This window comes from Poeciliopsis prolifica, unplaced genomic scaffold (genome assembly GCF_027474105.1).
Source record: "Poeciliopsis prolifica strain line A6 unplaced genomic scaffold, Auburn_PproV2 SCAFFOLD026, whole genome shotgun sequence".
Taxonomy (NCBI): Eukaryota; Metazoa; Chordata; class Actinopteri; order Cyprinodontiformes; family Poeciliidae; genus Poeciliopsis; species Poeciliopsis prolifica.
This window is the reverse complement of record NW_026562401.1, coordinates 3,780,858-3,804,047: the sequence shown is the minus strand read 5'-3', so window position 1 is coordinate 3,804,047 and position 23,190 is coordinate 3,780,858. Positions and strand designations below refer to the sequence as shown.

The 23,190-nt window shown below is 36.9% G+C and overlaps 3 protein-coding genes across 4 annotated transcripts; all 3 read right to left on the bottom strand.

Annotated features, from left to right (window-relative positions):
* Positions 1–1,024: 1,024 nt before the first annotated feature.
* s100w (S100 calcium binding protein W) lies at positions 1,025–10,778 on the bottom strand. Its single transcript, XM_055048097.1, is given in 7 exon segments — positions 1,025–1,387; positions 1,490–1,655; positions 9,192–9,279; positions 9,282–9,329; positions 9,332–9,344; positions 9,444–9,598; positions 10,647–10,778. Coding segments are annotated over 6 exon segments (645 nt in total). The 5' UTR covers positions 9,582–9,598; positions 10,647–10,778; the 3' UTR covers positions 1,025–1,195.
* An 814-nt stretch (positions 10,779–11,592) lies between these two features.
* On the bottom strand, positions 11,593–14,664 carry krtcap2 (keratinocyte associated protein 2). Its single transcript, XM_055047828.1, has 5 exons — positions 14,566–14,664; positions 12,606–12,760; positions 12,398–12,461; positions 12,129–12,195; positions 11,593–12,039 (listed from the first exon to the last, which is right to left on the bottom strand). Exons 1-5 carry the CDS (start codon positions 14,567–14,569, stop codon positions 11,919–11,921), a joined length of 411 nt encoding a protein of 136 aa, XP_054903803.1. The 5' UTR covers positions 14,570–14,664; the 3' UTR covers positions 11,593–11,918.
* Positions 14,665–20,162: 5,498 nt separating this feature from the next.
* On the bottom strand, positions 20,163–22,104 carry LOC129371288 (transmembrane protein 107-like). Of its 2 annotated transcripts, none has more exons than XM_055047827.1 (5): positions 21,686–22,104; positions 21,330–21,397; positions 21,162–21,262; positions 20,741–20,837; positions 20,163–20,466 (listed from the first exon to the last, which is right to left on the bottom strand). In XM_055047827.1, the coding sequence occupies exons 1-5, from the start codon at positions 21,770–21,772 to the stop codon at positions 20,397–20,399; spliced, it is 423 nt and encodes a 140-aa protein (XP_054903802.1). In that variant the 5' UTR covers positions 21,773–22,104; the 3' UTR covers positions 20,163–20,396. The 2 variants fall into 2 exon arrangements, with proteins under 2 accessions (XP_054903802.1, XP_054903801.1); XM_055047826.1 differs by lacking the exon at positions 20,741–20,837 and adding an exon at positions 20,586–20,682.
* Between the last annotated feature and the right edge of the window lie 1,086 nt (positions 22,105–23,190).

Below are 23,190 nucleotides of genomic sequence, written 5' to 3'. Positions count from 1 at the left end.
GACAACACCTTTGCTCTGCAAAGTATCCATACCAATTCAAAGGTACAACCTGTATCTTATTGGTTTCTTTTATGAAAGACAAACACAACATAGCCTTTGATTGAAAAGTAGAAATAAAAACATACAAAGTTTTAATCTTATTTTTATTCACAGAATTCATTTGGTGTATTAAGCAATTATAATCATCTCATGAGCCATCTAATTAGTCAGCATCTATCTATCTATCTATCTATCTATCTATCTATCTATCTATCTATCTATCTATCTATCTATCTATCTATCTATCTATCTATCTATCTATCTATCTATCTATCTATCTATCTATCTATCTATCTATCTATCTATCTATCTATCTATCTATCTATCTATCTATCTATCTATCTATCTATCTATCTATCTATCTATCTATCTATCTATCTATCTATCTATCTATCTATCTATCTATCTATCTATCTATCTATCTATCTATCTATCTATCTATCTATCTATCTATCTATCTATCTATCTATCTATCTATCTATCTATCTATCTATCTATCTATCTATCTATCTATCTATCTATCTATCTATCTATCTATCTATCTGTCTATCTGTCTGTCTGTCTGTAGTTGCTAATTACCTACAACAAAACATGTATAAACATATGAAAACAGTCTTTGATCATCTTCACTCCTAATAACCTGCAGCACAAATACCTGCTCAACCGTTCAGGTTTTACCTTTCATTTGTTTTCCTCTATTCAAACGGATGATAAAAGTTTTTAGTCTTTGAAAAGACTGAACCCAAGATTCCTTGCTCAAACGTTCACTCGCAACTTTGAAAAACACATTGAACCGGTTCCAAAACAAGCATTATGTCAAGGCATTTTTCTGGACAAAGTCTTTCCAGAGATTTGAAAGAAATAAGAGCAGATCCAGCATAGGCCTGTGAGGAGGGACAGACAGTGATGTGTGCACAACAAAGTTATGTCAAGGTGTCCTGTTCAATGCTGGATGAGCTTCTCTTTAAACACGACAGAGTCAGACTTCATAGCTATAATTTATTTTCACACATTATGCATTTTACTTTGGAAACCAGTACACAAGGAAAGTTGTTTTTTTTTTTCAGCAGCTTGAAGAGTCAGCAGTACCACTTTTGAAGAAAACATCACATCTACACAACATTTTTCTCTTATTTGGTTGGACTTTTTAGTTTCTTCAGCCTTCTCCCTCCTCCCCCTCCTGGCCTTTCCCCTTGCCTCGCTTCCCTCCCTTTCCTATCTTCTTTTGGTAGTAGCATTTAGCGAGGTCGCTCACACACCGACAGAACTCGCGGAAGTTCACCTCTCCATCGTGGTTTTTGTCCAACATCTCCATTGCTTCCTCAATGTCACCTGCGCTGATTTTATCCTGGAGAACATGCAAAAGTAATGGTGTTAACAGCTGCAGGAACAATAAAAACAACGATGTGCACAAATGGTTGCACATATTTTCTTAATTAAGCTGCTTCACCTTTAAGTCGGGACTCTGGATTTCCTGTTCTAAGAGCTTTTTGAGCTCCTCCTTATTCAGCTGACGTTTCTTGCCACCATCATCAGCATACTCCATAAAAATGTCCACAATGTTTGTGATGACCTGATCCAGGCGGGCCATGGTTGAGACTGGACAAAAACAAACACTTAAGGTTGCAAGAAATGTAAGGAAAAGAGTGAAATAACTTTAATCATATTCTAGGAATGTTTGATCAGACATGCAAGCATGGGAATAATAATAGATACTTAAATGCTACAAGATTTTAACTTTTATAATCAGCATTAAATAATTTTCATGCTTTTGTTTTGTTGTTTTCTTTTCTTCTTCATAAAGCTTACTCTGAGTACTCACCTGTTTGTCCACCAGGTGAAGAGTGTGTTTGTCAGCAGCTTGGTCCCAACCTAGACTGCCGCAGGCTTGAAAGGAAAGACGTTCTGTTAAACAGTGGATCCGCTGTGTGTGACTCACACAAACACATGAATGGAAAGAGCCATACACACACCATGAGTGATTCATGCATATGAAATGTGCCTCACTCCACCCATGCCAGCCTCACAAGCTGGGTCTTTTATGTGTATAGCACACCCTAGCAGAAGCAGGCAAATATTTATGTCTGTGTACCAAAATAACTTACAAGCTTTTTTATTCCTTTTCGGCAGATCATTTTGAGTATATTGCTCATAAACTGCTGCATGAGTTCTGCTACAAACTGAGTTGATCAGTTAAGGCTGGAAAACTCCACTTTTAATGAAAACCAGCTCAGTGTAATCTTGAAGAAAGGAATGGAAGCTTGTTGTTGGGAGTTTATGTCAAACACAGAACCTATTTGTGTGCATGCATGTGATGAGTACATTTCTATCTTATTTAGACAGGAGATTTACAAATAAATCAGGGTTGTGTTTTATTTCAGGTTTGCTGCGTCCAAGAAATTGTAGTTCTGACTGTGTTTCTTTGTGCATTGGTCTCTGGTGGTTTTTATTCATTTCCTCGTGATCATTTTCACAAGAATTGGATTGTTGTAATAAGTGGCACATCCAGACCTCAAAAAAGGATCTGAAACTTAAGGTAGGCTGATTGTGCAAGGTTATTTTTTTACAGTGATTAAGAAGAGTATGCATATCCTTGTAATTTTTCTACTGTTTATTATTACAAAAATTATGAAAACAATGTGCAATTTTTTATGGAATGCGTTATCCTCTGCATACACATAGTTAAATTTGAGAAAAGCAAAGCTGTATCCATTTTGACTATTTTTTTTTAAATCCAGCTGATTGGAAGCATACAATAAAGAAAAGGAGAATGGTTTAATACCTTTTTCACCAAACTGTAACTCAGAAGTACTAATAAAAGAAATCAAGTTTTCTGTTACTGTGGTACAAAATCGACCATACATGAGCGTCTTGACTATATGCCCTTGTGCATGTATGAATCTGATCTCTTTACTTTATTCTGCTTGGTGTGACTCATTCTTGTTTTTCCACTCCTCTGTTCCAAGGCAGTGGGCTGGAAGCACTTTTCACTTCAATTTAACCCCCACCAAGTTCCCTCTCTGGATCAGTTCACTCTTTAACCAGGCCGTATTACCTTCACCTATTGTGGACTGATCACATTTCCTATGCAGGAGAGGAAAGGAAACTAAGCCTTCATATCACATGTTGCTGAAGACAAAAACATTAAACTTTAGCACCATCTTGTCCAGGAGATGCCTTACAGTTTCACTGCTGGAGAGGGACTCCTGCACCTCCTCAGGCTTAAATCCACAAGCTGAACATCTAAGAGCTTTTGTGTTTATGCGATTCAGAATCTAGGACTTAACAGGGTAGTAATTTATTTATTTATTTATTTCATTTTTAATTTTTTCAAAAAGTGATGCTATTGTTATGCTAGCACAAATGCATCATGTTTGACTACATACTCATTTCTCCTCAGTGATCCACAGGTTAAAGCTCATTTCTCTGTTGATGAGTTCTGGCTGCAGCCAAAAGAGCAGGTCTATTTTAAATGAGCTAAAGCCTGATTTCATTGGTTTGGGCTTTAGTTTGGGTTGAAGTCATGCAATGGAGAGAATCGCTTTTTTTGTTCAGTGCTCGCTTTATTTAACAGCATTGGCAACGTATCAGACTTCTCTGCTGTTTTAAAAGCCCCTGAACCAAATGCAAGCGATGCAGGAGAGCTGGAACATAAACCTATTTTTATATGTGGATTACTCAGTTATTACCAGGAAAGGCATCGGGTTTATATCGAGAGCTGGACCCAGGGTGCATAGGGTCCTGAAACAAATTCAATTCAGGACCTCACTTCCTGCTCAGCCTACAACCCTCCTATCATAACACAACCTCTGACATCACTGTTCAAGATTGATTATTGCAACAGGATTCTATAGATAAATATTATTGAGTGTTGCTAAATAATTACTTCATAATTGGCTTTAAAAAATGTATGGAGGCAAAACTTAAATGAAACTGTAATAAACTCATGAAATGAATGAGAAAAAAATATCCACTTCGATTCAGATGAGCCAAATGTAAATTTGGCTCATCTGATAATTAGTGATCAAAACTCCAATTCAATAAATGCTAAAATCATATTGAATTAAATGTATTTAAGTATTTAATATCCCCTGTTATGAATCTACCTAAAACCCACCAACTTTTTAATACATATTTTATTTGTAGTTTTAAAAATGACAATACTGTTGTCTGGCAAACTAAATACGATTTTAATTTGCAGGAGTTTTCCTAGTTGATCTTGAAATACATTAAAACTGTTTATGTGAATATTTAACAAGATATTATTAAAGCATAATGTGTTTACTTGTATCTAAAATCTTTTTGTTTCATAAAGCTAGTTTTACTTGGGTATGAGTTTAAAGCCCCTCAGCCTCCAGTTTCTGTTTTGCTATTTTATTGAGGTCAGGGGGTTTGGTGTCTCAGTGACCCTAAGAACAATACAGCAGGAGCATCAGCTTCAAATGCGACTCCCAGGCTGGAAAGATGTTGGGGAAGAGGCCTGATAAAACGCAATCAACTTTTGTGTTGTTAGACATAGTTTACCAATCCCAGGAAGACCTCCCATGAATAAAACACTACTCAACAATAACAATAGCAATACATATGCCAGAGCAATACATAATGTGTAGGCCTATGCATGTTCTTCTTGCCCCCATGGAACTTGCTGGAGGGATAATTTTGTTTGAAGATTACACAATCAGTTGTAAACCCACTCCCACAGAGGGTGAGTCAGCAGGAAACACCTCAGGGAAAATCATCATCCTGCCTGTACATGAATTACATCCATGTCTGAAACTGAACAACATAGAAGCATTACATGACAGCAAATCGCACACTAATTTGATTCAAATTCAAGTATACTTTTTTGATCCAGAGGGACATAAAATATAATAATAACTTCCTGTTATAATTTTGTCTGCCCTCAGGACTACCATACCTAACTCTTACATGTTTCAAACTGTTGCTTCTTTGGTATTTCCTGGAGAACATTGGTCTGTAAAGTGAAGTTTCAGGAGCAAAAACAGACATCAAAGGTGTAGAGGTTGTTACCAGGACAAAATGGTAAGTGAAAAAAGGTTCTCCAGTCACATTCAGACCTAAACCGTAACACCAAAACAAAAATTAGAAGCAGGCACTAAAGCACAAATATTTCTGAAGTCCCTCCATGTAAAGACTGAAGAGCAACTTACATAATAAAGTGAAAGGCATTTTAATGTAACTTCTCACTTGAAGCTTAGAGGTTGATAAAGATAATTGTAAATCAAAATTTGAGATGATGCAAATCTGATAGACTCTTTTTTGGCAGGTAAAGACTTCAGCAACACTTGAAGTGCTAGAAAACACCTTATTAGTCGACCACATGTTTCAGCTTGTTGCCTTCACCAGGGATCTGTTAGATATGTCACAATTTAAAAAGAAATAAAAGCAATAAAGTGAGCACAGTCTGTCCTTGAAGTGAAATTGAAGTTGCTTAAGTTGGTGCACAAAAAAAATTGCCTCAACAACTTTTAGGAATTACCTGCCATCTAGTGGAGAAAATTAGGTACAAAACATCGTGCTAGCAAGGATTAATGCTTTTATTAACTAACATCTGAATTGTTTAGTTTCCACAAAGCCTGTTTGAAGGCTCACATAGTAGAGTCAGACGTTTTCCAACTTCTTAGAAAATAAATTAATATTAAGTTTTGCAAACAGAAGCTAATTTTATTGTATCATAACAAAAGCAGGAGCAGAAAAGCTCTAGATAAATGCAGCAGAAGTGGCTAAAAAAACTTATTACTATTATTATAAAAAGAAAAACTAATATATTAGTGTATACTTTATCTTTCCTTCTGCTGATAAACTTTTTAGATTTGCTGATTTCATTTTTCTGCAGGACTTGGCACCTGCCCATACTGCAAAGGCTGACTTAAAGATCTTGGTGTTCCTATTTTTGGTTGTCCAGCAAACCTCCCTGACCTGAACGCCATGGAGAACCTACAGAGGATTGTCAAGAGGAATCTGACAGACACCAGACCCAACATTGCAGATGACCTGAAGGCAGCTGTCAATGTCAAAGCAGCCTGGGCTTCCGTCACACCTCTGCAAAACCACAGCCTTATGCTCTCTGTTTCCCTGCCGAATGAAACCAACCAATGATTGATTGCATAGGAATGAACCTTCTTTTCAGAAGACTGACATGTCGATTGAAAATATATATTTTTAATGATTTCATGTAACATTCACATTATTTTTGAAACACTGAATTTTGGGGTTTTGCAATTGGCATTCAAAAAGCCTAATCATGAACATTACAAAAAAAAAAAAAAAAAAAGGGTTTGAAATATTTCACTTTATTTGTAATGAGCTTATCAAAATAAAAGTTTCACCTTCTAAAATGAGTGGCAGGAAACATTTAACTTTTTGATACATTTTTGAGCTGCACTCAAGATTAAGCATTTCATCTCTGTGCTTTTTACCTTCATTTTGAAAATCCCACCCTCATCACTGTATGGTTCTATTGACATAAAAACATTTCTTTATTTTTACAGCTTCGTTGTCTAAGTTTTCTTTTGCATGTTTGGACACACCTGTGGATAAGCGCCAGGTTGTTTAAACCTTTGACCAAACATTTTCTTTGAACATGCAAGTTATTTGAGACATGCACAAACTTGCCAAAGAAATATTTTTCTTATGTGTTAATATAATCTTTATTTATGTTACTTCTTAAATTGAAAACATAGCACATAGTACAATACATCTTCATATTTCCTTCTGTACTTTTTTGGGGGAAGGGGGGTTTTCATTTTCGTTGTTATGAATTTGACTGATTCATGCCAATGAAATCAGTCAAATTCAAAAGCAAAGGTTTATTTGCCTTTTTTTTCAATTGAATGTACTTTTGTGTGTTACAATTTCCTTTGCTCAGACTATGTTAACAAGCACAAAATTAACTGTTCTGTTGAAATAAGGAAAGTTGTTATAAAGCTGACACCCAATCAGATTGGGTGTCATTCTTTGCAGATTTTCTGCAAAGAATGAACAGGGTTTCCTGTTCAGCAAATCTAACAATTTCTTTAAAAGGTATTTTTACTCGCACAATCAAACAAATCAAAAGCCATTGCCCCTGAAAGACTGATTAGTTCACGTTTTTTTTTAATTTAACCTTTATTCTATCAGGATAAAAACGCCTGCTGAGATTAAAAATCTATTTTTCAAGGGAGTCCTGACCAAGACGCAGCAACAAACATAACAGAAATTTATACCATTTCATCAGGTGTCTGTTTCCTTCTCCAAGTCTTGTGGCACCATCTTCTGGCCAAAATAAAAAATATTTAAACTACAAGATATTCATCAGGGTTTCCATTCCGTAATGCCTGTAAAATGTAGAAACTGTAATCCAGGTTTTGGTTTAAAGCTTCCTGACTTATCTCTTTCAGGCTGTACTGAGCAAATAATCATCTGCAAAGAAAACTTTGACAACTTTTTGCTTTCGTGGTTCTCAAACTGGGGTAAAAATTCACCTGGTGGTATTTGGGCTGCGTTTTTAAATTATATCAGTTATCTACAAGGTGAATACAAATGGATAAATTGTAATGTTGAGTTTGTTAGAACAATTAGACAATGTGGAAAACTTAACGAATATTTGACCAAAATGTAAAAGCTGCTGGCTACATAGGATGTTTAGTTTACATTCCCACCTTCTGAGAATTACATCATCCACCTTCACCAGGGTGCAACTTGGTCAGTGACGATGAACTGTTAAATCAATAGCAACAGAAGTATTGGCTTCCCTTTTCAACAACAAAAATAAAAATGGCAATATAATTAATGATTGAAAAATAATGCAAAACAAACTAACAATGTATTTTTTGCATTTTATGCTAACACTGTAGCAGATTGACTAAAAGGGGATGAACAGTATAACTTTCAGAAATGCATATGCTAGTTAAGCCATTTTGTTTTAATCTGACCATCAAATCTATGAATGCAAAAATCTGTAGCGTCTAGTAGATGAGAAACCAGCCTCTTTTCTGAGTTCTGACTTAAAGGATACTCTCTATAAAGTTAACCAACTTTGAAAAATATATGATCAAACAGAATCCTTTAGCCAAATGCACAGCTTAAATAAATACAAACATTTTTCCCATTTTTGTTTTTTTTATTTTAACACACAGCACATGAATGAAAATGTTTGCAAATGTTTGTGGAATGGTTCTATCAGCATTGTAAAACTTGAAAATGTAATATTTTCAGAGGAGTTTCTTTGAGAACCACTGCTGACATGTGCTGAACAATGTTCATTCAGTTTAAAATTAATGATTTTTTTTTCTTTATAGCCATCTGGGTTAATCAAATTCAGTCTATTCAGTCTAATTAAGTTCCGTTTATTGTTTAAGTCAGTAAAAAGGTTTTCTGTCTGAGGAAATCCAGCAGATTGCATCACGTCATTGACTTTGCACCAATTCCTCCCACTGGACAAGCATGTAGCAACAACTGACAGCCGACTAAATTGAGTCATGTGTTTTTGCAATAACGCATGATTGAGAATGCATGTAGCGACAGTGGAGAAAACAAATCCCCTGTAATTGGACAGAAAAAAAAACCTCTCCTCCTCTTCATGGTTCAATTGGAGAATTGAGAAAACAGAGCAGACACTTACCCAGTATTTTCTGTTAAAGAAAAGAAATTCTTTCTTTTTCAGTATTGTGATAACATATTCTGGATCTACACACCAATCTTCCATCTTCCTGTGTTCTGACACAAACCCAGAAAAAGCTCCATGGTTTATATGTTCCTTGTTAAAATTCGAAGATGCAAGGTTTTTATTGGCCTACTCGAACTTAAACCTACTGAGCCCTCAATAAGTAAATTCCTCAGCTTAATAAAGAGCTGCCTCAGCTAAAGATTGAAGAAAGATTTATGTGTAAGATGAGTATCAGATGTGAACTTGTCAAAGCTCCAAGTTCTTTCAAAAGTGTTTTTCAGCTCTGGGAGAACTTCTCCATCCTAAAACGATAGCATGTTCCATTGCATAAAGCTACAGCAAGATGCAGGCAAAAAAAACCAAAGTGAATACAGTAATCAAGAAAACTGTAAATATTTTTCAAAAGTTACTTTTTAATGTGTCATTCAACTCAAAATATACTCTCAATCTTAAACAATTCATTGGTCTTTTGTCAGCCCTTCACTTCTTGCCCTTCTTTTCGTGGTGCAAAGCGTAATGCTTTTCACAGGCGATTGTCAGTCCAGCGACGAAGGGAACAAATTCCTCAAAAATCCGTCGTCCTTGTTCTGGTCCAAATCCTTGATGATGGATGACACTGTGTCGGGTTTTTCTGGGTCTGAAACAAGAGTCAAGCAGAAAAGCAAGAAGTTACATGCAGCCACTGATTCATCATATTAACAGGGCTTGGCCTTCATGACAGACAAAAGAGCCTTACTGTTAAGAAGTTGGGCAACTCATTCTCAATCAGCTTTTTCAGCTCCTTCTTGCTCAGGGTTGTTTTATTCCCACCTTCCTTGGCGTAACGGTGAAACACGGTGATCAGGGACTCCATGGATTTCTCCAACTCAGTCATGGCTGCAGCACAGAGATCTGAAAGGAGGGGAAAAAGGAGTGGAGTCAAGTTTCAGCTTTCTGAACTTATCTGCAGTTCTGTGTCAAAGACATCATTTCAAGCTTGAAAACACATTAATCAAACCCATTCTAGTGACTTTAAACTCTATTTAGCATGTCTTTAATGCAGAGTGAGCATCTATTTAATTTGGCTATAAAAGCGAAGTTGCAAACAGCTTCTGGTGCTTTCCCTAAAATCAACACACTTCAGAGAGGATGTGGGTGTTGGTTCAACTGGCACTCAAACCAAATTCTTCCAGACCGATATCATTTCTGGCACATACAGTTAAGCGTTCTTCCATTCGTTCCCCTTCTTCATTTTATTTCTTTAACCCTCCTGTTGTCCTCGGCTTATGTCGACCGAGGACAAGCCCTTAAAAAATATGTTTTTCAATTGCAGCTGCATACAGAAACTTTAATCTAACAGTCCTGCATCAGAACTATGGTGTGCACAACTCAGGGGGAAGTTTAGGCTCAAGCAATCCAAATGTGAACTTTACAAAAGAAATAAAAATAACCAAACCCAGGCCTCAGGTCAGACTGACCGGAAGACTAAGGAAATCACAGCTGGACAGGCAAACAGTATGGAATGGCATCATTGATCTCCGTAAAACTGATATCTTTTCAAATTTCCCCCCTCCTGTTGCCCTCGGGTTGACATGACCCGAGGACAAGCCCTTATAAAACATTTTTTTAATTGCAACTGCATACAGAAACTTGAAATCTAACAGTCCTGAATCAGACCTACAGTGTTCACAACTCAGATGGAATTTTCTGCTGCAGCAATTCAAATGTGAACTTGACGAAAAAAAATAAGAACAACCTCCTCTTGTCTTCGGGTCAAAATGACCCGAAGACAAGAGGAGGGTTAAGATTATTTAATAGAAAATTAAAGTGAAAACTAGACAAACAACAAAAGCACTAAACTGAGACTATTACTACTGTTAAGTCTCTACATAAAAGTCTGAAGCTACTGGAAGAAAAAGCTACTGACATTTTTATGTTTAAATAATCGTCAAAGCCTTACCAGATCAGGATGGAGCAGAAACGTTGCAGTGCAGGGTGCTTGAGGTTTGTGAGTTTATACAGGGAGTTACAGTCAATCCAGGAAACGCCTAACATGATGAGGGAGAGGGAGGGCATACCGGAGGCAGGGAATGGAAAAATTGTAGGAAGCACCATCCCTGTTCATGTTTTTCCACCCAAATGCAACAGCAGGAATGAAATCTTTAAGGCAACTCTGATATTTTAATGTAATGTGTATACAGAAAAGAAGATTTTCTCTCTTTATAGAACCTCTGGAACATTTTCAACAGTAGAAAAGGCCACAGAAATGTGTTTGTCATGCCTGAAGGGAAACAACTTGTACTCTCTGACCTGCATTGAATTATTCTTTCCCCTTTGAATTTCTTGAAAGATTGGACCATTATCCTCTGTGTGCTTTCTTTGGTTTTCATGTGATAGTGTGGCATGCATTTATCTTTTTCACCTTCATTCTGATTCAATAAAATAAAATCCAGTGAAACAAATAAGTCCTTGGTTCTTATTTTGTTGTGCCTGAGGTAGCAAAATATAACTAGTTTTTAAAAGTAATTTTTTGTGGCTGTAATTGAGATACAAACACAAGTAACACTTATTTTAAGGTTTGCTCACTGGTTTTCATGTTAATATTTCAAACTAATCAAGTGAAAAGCTGGTGTTTTTTCATGTTGTTATTGAGAAACCTCACATTCCTGTATCAACCCTGCTGACTAGATCAACACATTCCAAACTGAAAAAAAAATGTCTGAGCAAGAAAGTATTCAAAGACAGAAGATCTCTGACAGTAGGAAGGGCAAGAAATAAGCGCAGAGTGGTCATACATGCAGAAAAGTCTGCAGATTAAGACCAGTCTCCTGCTACAGATCCTCTGTACGTCCCACCCAGCTCCACCCATACACCACAAACCCCGTGACAGAAGAACAACACTTTCATCGTTTTTCACAATGTTTAATTACAAAATATGACAAAATAGCAGCTTGAGGTGCTGAGAAGTGAACAGAAAACCTGACGGGCTGTGCTAATCTCTTCATAGCCGCCAGCACCTGGAAAAAGCAGATGACTGGAATGTAGAGAGACGCTTTAAGATTTACTCTCAGGCCTTTCGTCTGACCTAGGGGCACTTTCAATATGTGTGAGAAAAACTGGGGAATTCCAAGAGAACCTGCAGAGAATTATTTTTTGAATTATTTTTCCTGATTTAAAACTGCAAAAGTAAACATCAGCACCAGATTTTAATTGGCTTCTTTATTCAGGTTCATTAGTTCTTCCTTTTGCTCTTGCTGGCAGACTTGGCCGGTGTAATAACGGGAACGGCTGCTTGGTAGAGGGCTGCTGATATCTTGTTGATGTAATACAAGGCAAACAGGGAGAATATCAAGCTAAAAATAGAAAAATGGCACAAGATTAGGTGGCAACTGGTAAAAACGTAATATAAAGAAGCAAAACAATTGAGCAGAAAGCCACTCACCAGGTGGTGACACAGACCCGATGCACTAAACCAGAGGCGAACAGTGAGAGAAACAGGCACAGCAGAACTGAAAGCAGAAAAAAAGAGAAGCGAATTTGAATATAAATATCAAAATGCATCTGTTCTTATAGTTTGCTGTGAATACAGATAAAGAAAATTTAAACTTAACTCTTATTCAAATGAAGCTGAAACATGGCAAAGCCATAAATCACAATACGAAGAAAAAACATTATGGTTATGAGTCAAGCTTTAATTCTTTCATCACTTACTCTCTGGGAAAATCTTGGCTTGGAACCCCTTCCCAAACATCAGGTTTTCTAGATTGTTGAATGCCTGGAAATGAAGTTAAGCTGCAAAGCCCCAAGGAATTAGTGCATTCATATGCTCCAAAAAACAAGAAGGAAGTAACAGAACCACTTTAAAAATCAGAAATTCACAAAAAGACGCATTTACAACTTGCTTTCATCCTAAGGATACAGTGAGAGAGCAGATGAAAAGGACGGAGCCCAGGAACCCTCCCAGGATGGTGAGCCACTCTGTGGATCCCAGCTGTTTACTGAACATCTGCATCCCAGCAAAGACCAGCACTGAGAGCAGACTGGAGAGCACCAGAGAAGTGCCTGTGTTCACCGCTATCAAAGAAACACAACAGATTAGGAGATAATAGAACTCAAATTCAAACCTTATGCATAAAATATGTTAAGTACAGGAGGGGATGAACCAAAATGTGGAACTTAGGTTTTGATATTATTGTGTGTCGTATCTCAGAGGACGAAGAACATCTGTTGACTGCAACACCTTTTATTGTGCACGTTCTTCATTTAATTACTTCTTTCGTGGAAAGTATAGAGAAGTAACCACAAAAAAAGTTACATCGATATATATTTTTCTTGATAAAATAAAATAAAGACTAAGAATTTGGCTATGTCAGTTGTAAAAATATACATACACCTTTGCTTTGCAACTAATCAACAAGAAATATGTAATCATTTCCCCCTGTAATTATTACTGGGGAACATGATTACAGAGTGGAAACACTGTTGTAATTATATAGATAAACTTCAATGGAGTAACGTATCATTAAATTATGCAATGAAAAGAAACAATGGTAATTTATTAAGGCTTCATTCAGCAACAAATAGAGAAGTTCTCATGAAATATCGGGGATAGATTAGTCTCAATTAAAGCACAGTATATGATCATTTATTTTGATGTATGACTTTATCCTCCTTCAGTTATTGACAAAAAACATAAAAGATGAAACAAACAGCATGTAGCACAGGTTAAAATGAGATTATTACAACTTTGTCAATGCAACTTTGTAATGCAAAGTTGTAATTACAACTTTGTTAATTACAACTTCTACAAACTAGGAAATGTAATGAGCGAAAGAAAAATACAATGAACCTACAATTAGTATTAAAACAAGAAACAGTAAGGGGTACATGAACTGATAATAGTCAATGAAAAATGACAAATTTGCTACTTTTGTTACCTTGTTGTGAAGGCAATATCAGGGATCACAAAAGATTTAGATTCAGTGTGAAAAAACAGAAAATTCAAGGTAAGCCAGCAAAATCTGCTATTTGTATCTACTTTGAGTTGTAATATATAGGAATCCTACATATTTTGATACCAAAGTATATATTTTTTTGCATCGGATCTCTATGTCTCGTTTTAGGTGTTTTTTTTAGTGTAAATACAAAAGTTCATTAGTAATGTATGGTGGGAGTATCTGTAGTGACCAGACTTTGAATAAGGCAGACATAAATCGACATACAGTGGCTGGATGGATTGATTTAGACTGCATGGTATGTAAAGCCTGGAAATACAAACATTAATACTGAGCTTTCATTTTTAATCCTTATTCAGACACACAAAATATCTAATGAAATCACAACTTCTGCAGTCTGGAACTAAGCATAGTATATGTTTAGATCACACTATGACTGAACATCTAATCTAAGTTTATGAATAGAAAAATAGCTGCTAATTAGAAAGCTAAATGACGATTTGTATATTTTCGTTCAGACGCTCTTGCCAAGTACATAAAAAAACAGTTGTCACAATAAAAATCAAATATATCGTTTCATTACATCGTCTGAGTTTAATTTCGCTGCTCGTTCTTACGCCACGTCAGTGTTCGCACACAAACGTCTCCGACGTAGCAGCTAGCGGCTAGCATTTGAGCAAAGCTGTATGATTTTACCACAACTCTGTATATAGAAAGCAGCAGCACAAACACACTTTACTTCTTATGCAGAAACGTTGATTAATTAAAATAAAAACTGGGGGTTGCTCTATGGGCCGGTTTGGTTAGCATAAAATATTAGCATTAGCTAGCTTTACTGTTGCAGCACCCACTATTTACAAACCTTTGAAAGACTGCACATCTACGAAACTATGTTGTCGATTAATATCAAATTAAAATACATACCCATGGCTACTAGTTAATTATGAATTCTTGAGATGAAAGAGGAGGGGAGATTTATTCTCGCAAAGCCAGATAATTCAACCGGCACTAGGACTGAAATAATCCGGAATATTAAACAGGACGGACCTGTGGGCGTGGTTAAAGGGTTTTTGGCATAATGCAGTATATCAACAGCACAAAACTGACGCTTGATTTTTCATTACTTTTGATGCATTATAAAACATGGTATTTTTAAAGACTTATTTCTTCACAAGCCAATTTAAAGTCATAAATAAAAAAGAAAGGTGCATCAATACATCGTTTACCTTTCCATGGGTTTGAGAACGAAAATATTTGAACATTAAATTATCCAGTTAGGTTACTTTTTTTTTTTCGAAAAAAAAAAAAGAAAGTTATGAGATTACGCATTCCCTGCAAGAAACATCATTTCAATGCATCAGAGAGCAGCCTAACTTATTGAAGTCTTAGGCCAGGGGTCACCAACCTTTTTGAGACTGAGAGCTACTTCATGGGTACAGAGCAACACGAAGGGCACTTGTTTGATAGTCTTTATAAGTGTATATGATAATACTGCCTGATCATATTAATGTCAGGACCACTCACAATCGTTATCAGTAATAATTTGCCATGGCAGCTATGGTTAATTGCTATTATGTGATTAGAAGTTTTTAGCTCACAGAGTTTTAAGTTTGATTCCCTTTTGGAGTTTTTCTCTGTGATTCTAAACTGGCCACAAGTGACTGAAATAAACAAAAGCAAACTGATGGATTGTTGCAGCTGTACTGAGTAGGCTACCTTGAAATTTTCTTTAAAAAAAAAAGAAAAGAAGAGTTATTGTTTTATTATCTAACCATCTGTTCTATTAGCAAAATGGTGGAAAATAAAATATATTTTGTGTCAAAACATATTATAGGCCTACACACACAGCTGTCAGTCTGATGCGTGAGGTGGGGAACCCCAAAGCCCAAGCCTTATTGGTCAGTTTGCTTTTATTTATTTCACGGCTTTGCGTTTTTCTGCAAGCTAAAAATGAACGAGTTGGGTTTGAACCTCCTGTTGTTCTACGTTCAGCCTGAGCTTCTGACAGTCTGCGCGGTTCTGGCGGGTTGCCGGTTTATTCGCTTTTTTTATGGTTTCGCGAACCGAATAGCTGACGGGTCCCACTGGCTGACACCAGCAGATGTGGAAAAAATAAAGGTCCGACACAAAACTATCACTGCACCTCACCTGCAAGAGCACAAGCACCTCTCTAATGCGCAAAAATCAGCACAAACCTAAACCAAGAGCAGCGGACTTTTTTTCCCAGATAATCCTAAATAATAAAGACATGGAAGCGAAGCCAGAAAAGCCTGGAAATCAGCCGGGAATGGGTTTTGGTCTCTGAGCCCTCGGGCGGCACAGCGTTGGAAACGGATTAGCCGAAAACACAGGATGAGCTCAGGAACCGTGCTCAGAGCGCTCTGAGTGAAATCACTGCTGCGTCCTAAAGTTAAATCTGATGTTGCAACTTTTACGGAAAATCACAGCGTAGGATCAAGTTAGACCAACGTGGTCCATTTATTTTATCACACCTTTATAGTAATCGGTGACTTAAAGCTAAAAAAAAAAAAACAAAAAAAACAAAGAATAGGCCTAATAAGACTGCTGCACTAATACCGATTTCTGATTTTTCTTTGTGTCTTGCTCAATTCAGTTTGACTCTCTGTTTAAGTAACATTAAAATTTATAGAATATGATTGGAAATAATCCATCCATCCATGTTCTTACGGCCTAGTATGGGGTCAGGAAGTGTGCTGGTACCTATCTCCAGCGGTCAACAAATCAGAGGCTGGGCCACCCTGGACAGGTCACAAGTCCATTGCAGGGAAACAGACACACGCACACACTCATTAAGGATAATTTAGAGAACCCACTTAACAGTCATACTTTTGGACTCTGTGGGAGGAAGCCGGAGTACCCGGAGAGAACCCACCATGCACAGGGAGATGATGCAAACTCCATGCAGAAAGACCCCGGCCGAGAATTGAACCCAGTACCATCAAACTGCAAGGCAACAGTGGTACCAACTATGCATCCCTTTTTAAGTAACATTTAAATGATCAAATATGACTGAAAATAATTGTTAAGGTAATTATCGGAGGCTTTTTGGGGTTGGGACCGACGGAGGCACGAAGAGAGGACTCGATACCAGGACCGACAGAGGAACAGAGAGGCGGAGGCACAGGGGGGCGTCATGGAGCCGAGATCGACAGCCGAGATTGACATCTTCAAGAGGCATTTCATTTGATAAAATACCTCTTGAAGATGTTGGCACCAGAAGAAAGTTTTGAGAAAAAACTGCCCCTCTTCTTCTGGTGCTTTTCAATGCGGGTTAAAAGAGACGACACAATTGTGTCGTCGACGATCTCGTGCTCCATAAAGCCCAGAGCCCATCCGGCAGAACATCCAAAGGTTTCTCTGAGGTCCCTGAAAACCTTTTTCACAAGCCCAGGGACCCAGTCCGCCTGGATTTCCACCGGATGGCTCTCGATGTCAGCGCAGATATGATGAACTATGCGCTCCTGTACCTCCATCAGGGAATCAAGACACCTCCGTGTCTTTGACTCCCTGATGCCCAGACACAGCAACGACTTTACAAAAAGTCGCACTGTGTCCTGTCTCTGTTCCTCTAGGGACGCCCTCAGTCCTTCGGCGCGTCTCCTTGCTGTCATCAGTTCATGGACTAAACTGATGACAGCTCGCGCCAAAGAACTGAGACCTAAGCCCGGCCTCAGAATCGACAAGGGGTCTTCATCATCCATGGAGACATAGATGTTATGTGCTTCAGGAAGAGGACGTTAAGCACCTGAGCACAGTCTCCCTGGACGACTTCGTCGACTCCCATCGCCCGGGCAAAGGCCTGAGAGACCTGATCTCCGAACATGACTTTTATATCGCCATACTCGTAGTTCAGGTTCTCAGAAACGTCCCTGACAAAACCGGAGAAAACATTTATTAAATAACTTAAAAGGTATCTCGTCCTCTCTTCGATACCTTTATCCAGGTCCAGAAATTGTTGATCCAGCCAGTCGTCTTCATGTGTCTGATCGATGTATTCACTGATAGCAGATATGGCGTGTCCATCCACTAACAATTGCACGTCTCTCCTCAATAACTCCATGTTTCTTCTGAACTGAACTTGATGCCTACTCTTCTTGAAATACCGTGGAACCTGGCAGAATGTTACCAAGCGGAGTTATTTATACCCCGTGTTACACAACAAAGCAGTATGTGACATCACAGCCTGTTCATGTTATTATGATGTCACAGACAACTTTCCTTTAAATTCTTAATGACGTTTTTATACTTATTTGTCTGTAACTCAATCTAAATTCTTGCTCAGATATAAAAATAAAAAAAACTCGAAACTTAAATGGGTTGTCTGCTGGTCAATAAACACATTCAGCTGAACCTGGATTTTAATTTTGCAATCAGAGATGCAAGATGATCCCTGTTTACGCATAAAAGCAGGAAGGTTCCTGCATGTTTCATCTGGATTTTCTTAACTAGATCTAAAAGTATGCTGGTTTTTATGCATCCAACTTATGCTGATCGAGGCGAAAATTGCAAATTTCTATTACTGGCAACGACAATAATTGATGCTCCATTAAACGTTTGCATTTAACTCACTCACAGAATATGTATGAAATTGCTGAAATGCAAATCCTAAATGCTTCCAAAGTGAAACTTTTTTCTACCATCACAAAAACATGATGTAAAATAAGTTGGCGAAAAAATCGACGATCATTCCTCAGATGTCAAGTATGTAAGGAGTAAGATGACTTTGTGCATCCTGGCACCTGGTGAATTTCAAAGGACTGGCTGGTTAAACAGAGTGTAATAATGCAATTATCATTCCAAGTTTATATGAGGCAATAAGCTACATGGGGGATTCATCGGATCCCTGATCTGGTTCTGATTTGTGCGTCTTTCTAAAGACAAAAATCATCTCATATGACGATGGCGTGAGTGAAGGTCTGCACGCTTCTGCTTCTCCTGCATTATTAGCATATATGATTAAAAACCAAAGCTCCAACACTGCAGATAAAAGCTCATCATCACGTGATTAATTAGAGCACTGCTTGATGGGATTAAGGCTGAATCTCATTTCACTCCTTCAGCCTCAACCTTAAAGGAGAAACGGGAGTTTGGTTCGTCTCTGAGGAGTAAATAAAGATTTATAGGGAATGGTTTCCTTCCAGGATGCAAACGTGGAAGTGAAGAAGATTTAACGTCCATAAGTGAAAACGACTCCAGCAGCGTCTACTTTGAAACGTCCCAGCAGATCTAGTCGCTGTTAATTATTGGTGATCAGATGAAAAATAGCAAATATGCATTTTGAAAAAATTAATATAACTTTCATTTCTTCTCAACAAGCTCATAAAGTGAAAACATACTGTAGCAAGAACAAAATAATTTACACACCAGACCTAAACACTTATCTGATCATTAAACTCAAAATCCTTTTATAAACACATCACATCTTTGTGCTTGTAAAATATTGGACTCCAGTTACGGATCAAAGTTAAAAATGATCAGGCTGATTGATTGGTGCATCTCTAGTTATGCAATATTACTCCCAGTGATGGATATATGTACTTAGTCATGTTTTATCACACTTTATTTCCTTTAAACATGTTAGTACTACACATGAAACCTGTCATTTTATAAACTATGTAAAATGTAAAAACTCTTTAAATACTTTAAAGTAAATCACAATTGTTCTGCATTACAAAGCATGAAAAAATACCATCTGCCTCTGTAACAGTTTATAGGATATTATTAGTCATCTTATTAGTGGTGCCCCAGTCTGATTCATATTTTAACCGCTCATGAATACAAATCAAACCCTTTCTGAAAAATAAAACCACGGTTTTATAAAACTGGAATTATTTTCAAGGCTCTCTGCTCAGTGTAAAGTAAAATAATTTTTAGAAGAGTTTGAAATGATGATCTAATCCAGGGGTCACCAACCTTTTTGAGACTGGGAGCTACTTCACAGGTACAGAGCAACAAGGGCACTTGTTTGATAGTCTTTATAAGTGTGTATATATATATATATATATGATATATATATACTGCCTGATCATATTAATGTCAGGACACTCACAATCGTTATCAGTAATAATTTACCATGGCAGCTATGGTTAATTGCTATTATGTGATTAGAAGTTTTTAGCTCACTGAGTTTTAAGTTTGATTCCCTTTTGGAGTTTTTCTCTGTGATTCTAAACTGGCCACAAGTGACTGAAATAAACAAAAGCAAACTGATGGATTGTTGCAGTAACACCTGCAGCTGTACTGAGTACCTTGAAATTTTCCTTTAAATAAAAAAGAAGAGTTATAGTTTTATTATCTAACCATCTGTTCTATTAGCAAAATGGTGGAAAATAAAATATATTTTGTGTCAAAACATATTATAGGCCTACACACACAGCTGTCAGTCTGATGCGTGAGGTGGGGAACCCCAAAGCCCAAGTCTTATTTGTCAGTTTGCTTTTATTTATTTCACGGCTTTGCGTTTTTCTGCAAGCTAAAAATTAACGAGTTAGGTTTGAACCTCCTGTTGTTTACAATTTTATTCAAAATATACAAAATATGTACAAAAACAGCTCCTGTAATGTAACCTACTACAGTTTGCTAAGAGCAGTGATTTTAACATGAGTTAAATTCATTTTTGTCAAACCATTATTCTTTATATCAATTATATATCATCTGCCAACTGCAACTGTTCTTACACCGAAACTTGTCTATTCCCACACTAATGTTACTTTTTCAATGTCACAAACACATTTTTATAAGGGTTTCTTCTTCAGTCCAACGACTGCTACAAACAGAAGGATCTCCACGAAGGCCGGTACGACACTGCAAACAAAGACAGGCAATGTAAGGCAAGTCCACTGGAGAGCCACCGGAGTTTCAGTCGTTCAAAATTAGACTCAAAACTGAACCTTTTGTTAACTACAACTCAAAGCCACACCAACCTGCAGCAGGCAAAGATCACCCAATAAGTCCAGCATTCCCACTTTTCAAACACAAAGAAGGACAAGGACACAGATGCACAGCAATGGGCAGCCAGTGCTTGGGGGAAACGTGTCAGGGAAAAACTCTCCTTCAAACATACATCTGACACACTAACCTGCAAATGGCAAGGATCCACCAGTAGATGTCACAATTCCACTGCTCAAATTGAAAGAAAAGCAGAGCCACTGAGGCACTGGCATGGACTCCTGTTGCTATTGTAGACAAACGTTAAACAGAAGCAAGATGATAGTCATGGATTTTAACTTGTTCATAAAATAACTGAAAATCTTTAAAGCTGTATTTGTTGTGCTTTATTTCTAAGGAGATTTTTTTATTGTATCCCTGCTAGTTCTACATTAACCCTACAGAAAATTTTCTAAAGTCACTGATAATCACAAACTGTGGCAGGCTGAAGGTTGTTGAGAAATTAGAGCAACTAACAAAGAGACTTTAATCCAAAACATATTACTTATGAGTATGAGTTTTACAACTACAATAAAGGTAAAAGTCGCGCCAACTATCAAAGTAAAGGATACAAAGAAGACTTTGGCTGGAGTTAAACATGGACACTCCGGAAAAGAAACCAGTCAGCTCTATTGCAAACAGACCGAGGGTGATTCCCAGGCCCACCAACAACCTGAAAAAAAGGAATATATTAAAAGCTGTGTATTTAAATGTGTAAAATTTGTTTGACTTTTACTTACTTTTTGTCTTCACTGTCATACTGCTCTTGGGTAAAATCCAAAGGTAAACAAGCTTTCACATTATTTTCCTGCAAGGAAGACGTTAAAATAAAAGTATGTCGAATTGACAAATTGCTGAATTGTGCTTTAGTAATAAACTTGCCTTGTCTAAAAACTAAATAAACATTTCTAAAAAAGTAGTTAATACAATGGGAGGATTAAGTTAATGTGCCTCTATATTTCAAACATCCTTCATACCCTGTTTTGAAATCAGACATAAAAGACATTTAGTGTTTCATTCTCTACAGCTTAATTCTGCATTTTTGTTTATATCTTAAATAAAAAACAACAACAACAACAAAAGGTTTTTTACTAACCCTTGACCAAAAGATGGTGATAACGATGACAAGGTGAGCTATGAGGGTGAGAAACCGGGCAGGGACAAGACTGCTGACAGCCGACATACTAGCACTGTTGGCTTCAAGTTGTACGGAGTAAAGACGAACAGCGAAGCAATAAATACTTACTGGCGCCCGAAAGCCGAAGCTAAAGTTACTAAAAACTGTGGAATGCCGTAAAGCTACATTAGCACATTGCTAAAATGAGTTGCTAACATTTAATAAGTAAGTAAATTATTAGTTTAACTCTTGTGGTTACACAAACAATAGCTATATTTGGTTTACATCTCGGAGATATGAAGTTCTGGTTACAATATCCTTCGTTTTCGAAAGGAGCTCACTTAATTCTTTCGGGTGTTTGCTACGCCGACGCTAACAACCGTTGCTACAACAACAACTTCATGTGTACGCTCGGTATTACTGACCGGACTTAAAACACACATTTAAACGTTCCGGTGTTCTGCGAAAATCTATCCCCCCTTGGAAATCTATCCCCTAACCTCCCTAAACTCGATTTCTCGGTCAGATGACTCACATAATCTTGTCAAAACTGTAACTTTCAGGTTAATTGACACCTGCGGTTCAAAACAAAAACGCCCAAACTCTTAAATAAATAAACTAAGTCTTGTGTGGGGCTCTTTTTACACAGGTTTCTGGCAAATTCAGGTTCAATGTAAAATTTGACACATATAACTGGAAAAAATATATTTTAATTAAAAAAATTTGATAGTGAATGCCAGTAATAATATGTTCGAACAATTATGTTAAATACCTTCAAATATTTCTCTATTATTCTGAGATTTAAGCTGACATAGTTCTTGTCTTTTAAAATGAGAGAAACAAAAAGCTTTTTGGATGCCATTGGACAGGGATTAATCAATCATTTCCAGATTTAGGTCGCTCAATCATAAAATCACACACAACTGTTCTTGAGGATTTGAAAACATTTGCTCTTTAATTGCCAAAGCTACCTGAAAGGAACCACATATTTCAGCTGTTTGAAATGATCTGCTGCGCATCCGTAACATGGGAGCAAATTAATTCACTTCTGAACAAATCCTGTATCTTTGGAAACATTTACTATTTATTTTCAGTGTAGCATTGGAGGGAAAAAAATGATATTTTGAACAAATAAATAAATAAATAAAATAATAATAAAACAGGAATATTTTAATGTTCTTTATTGAATAATATTGAATAATTATTGTGTCAAACTGTTGCAGTTTGACACAGATTATTTGACACTGCAATTTAAACTTTTATGGCTACATTTAACAATATTGATTACTGAACAAGAACAGCCATTAGTATCATTCTAAACAAAGAATATATTTCTAATGTTATTATTCAGATTTCTCTGCATTATCTATATTATTTATTTTCTTTTAATTTGTGCCTCCACTTCTGTTATAGGCTATGATAGTTGAAGCCAGAGAGCCCTTTTATGCTTCCAGCCCCCCATGCGTTTTTCCTTTTTTTCCCCA

Bases quoted from the DNA above. Each gene is read 5' to 3' on its own strand.
- krtcap2 (XM_055047828.1), bottom strand. The intron at 12,196-12,397 runs GTAAGTGATGAA...TTCTGCTTTCAG, and splicing joins AGCCAAGATTTTCCCAGAGA to TTCTGCTGTGCCTGTTTCTC. The intron at 12,040-12,128 runs GTGAGTGGCTTT...TTCTATTTTTAG, and splicing joins CGGGTCTGTGTCACCACCTG to CTTGATATTCTCCCTGTTTG.
- LOC129371288 (XM_055047827.1), bottom strand. From the start codon at position 21,772: ATGTCGGCTGTCAGCAGTCTTGTCCCTGCCCGGTTTCTCACCCTCATA. The intron at 21,263-21,329 runs GTAAGTAAAAGT...CCTTTTTTTCAG, and splicing joins TATGACAGTGAAGACAAAAA to GTTGTTGGTGGGCCTGGGAA. The intron at 20,467-20,740 runs GTTAGTGTGTCA...CTTTGTTTGCAG, and splicing joins TGGATCCTTGCCATTTGCAG to TGTCGTACCGGCCTTCGTGG.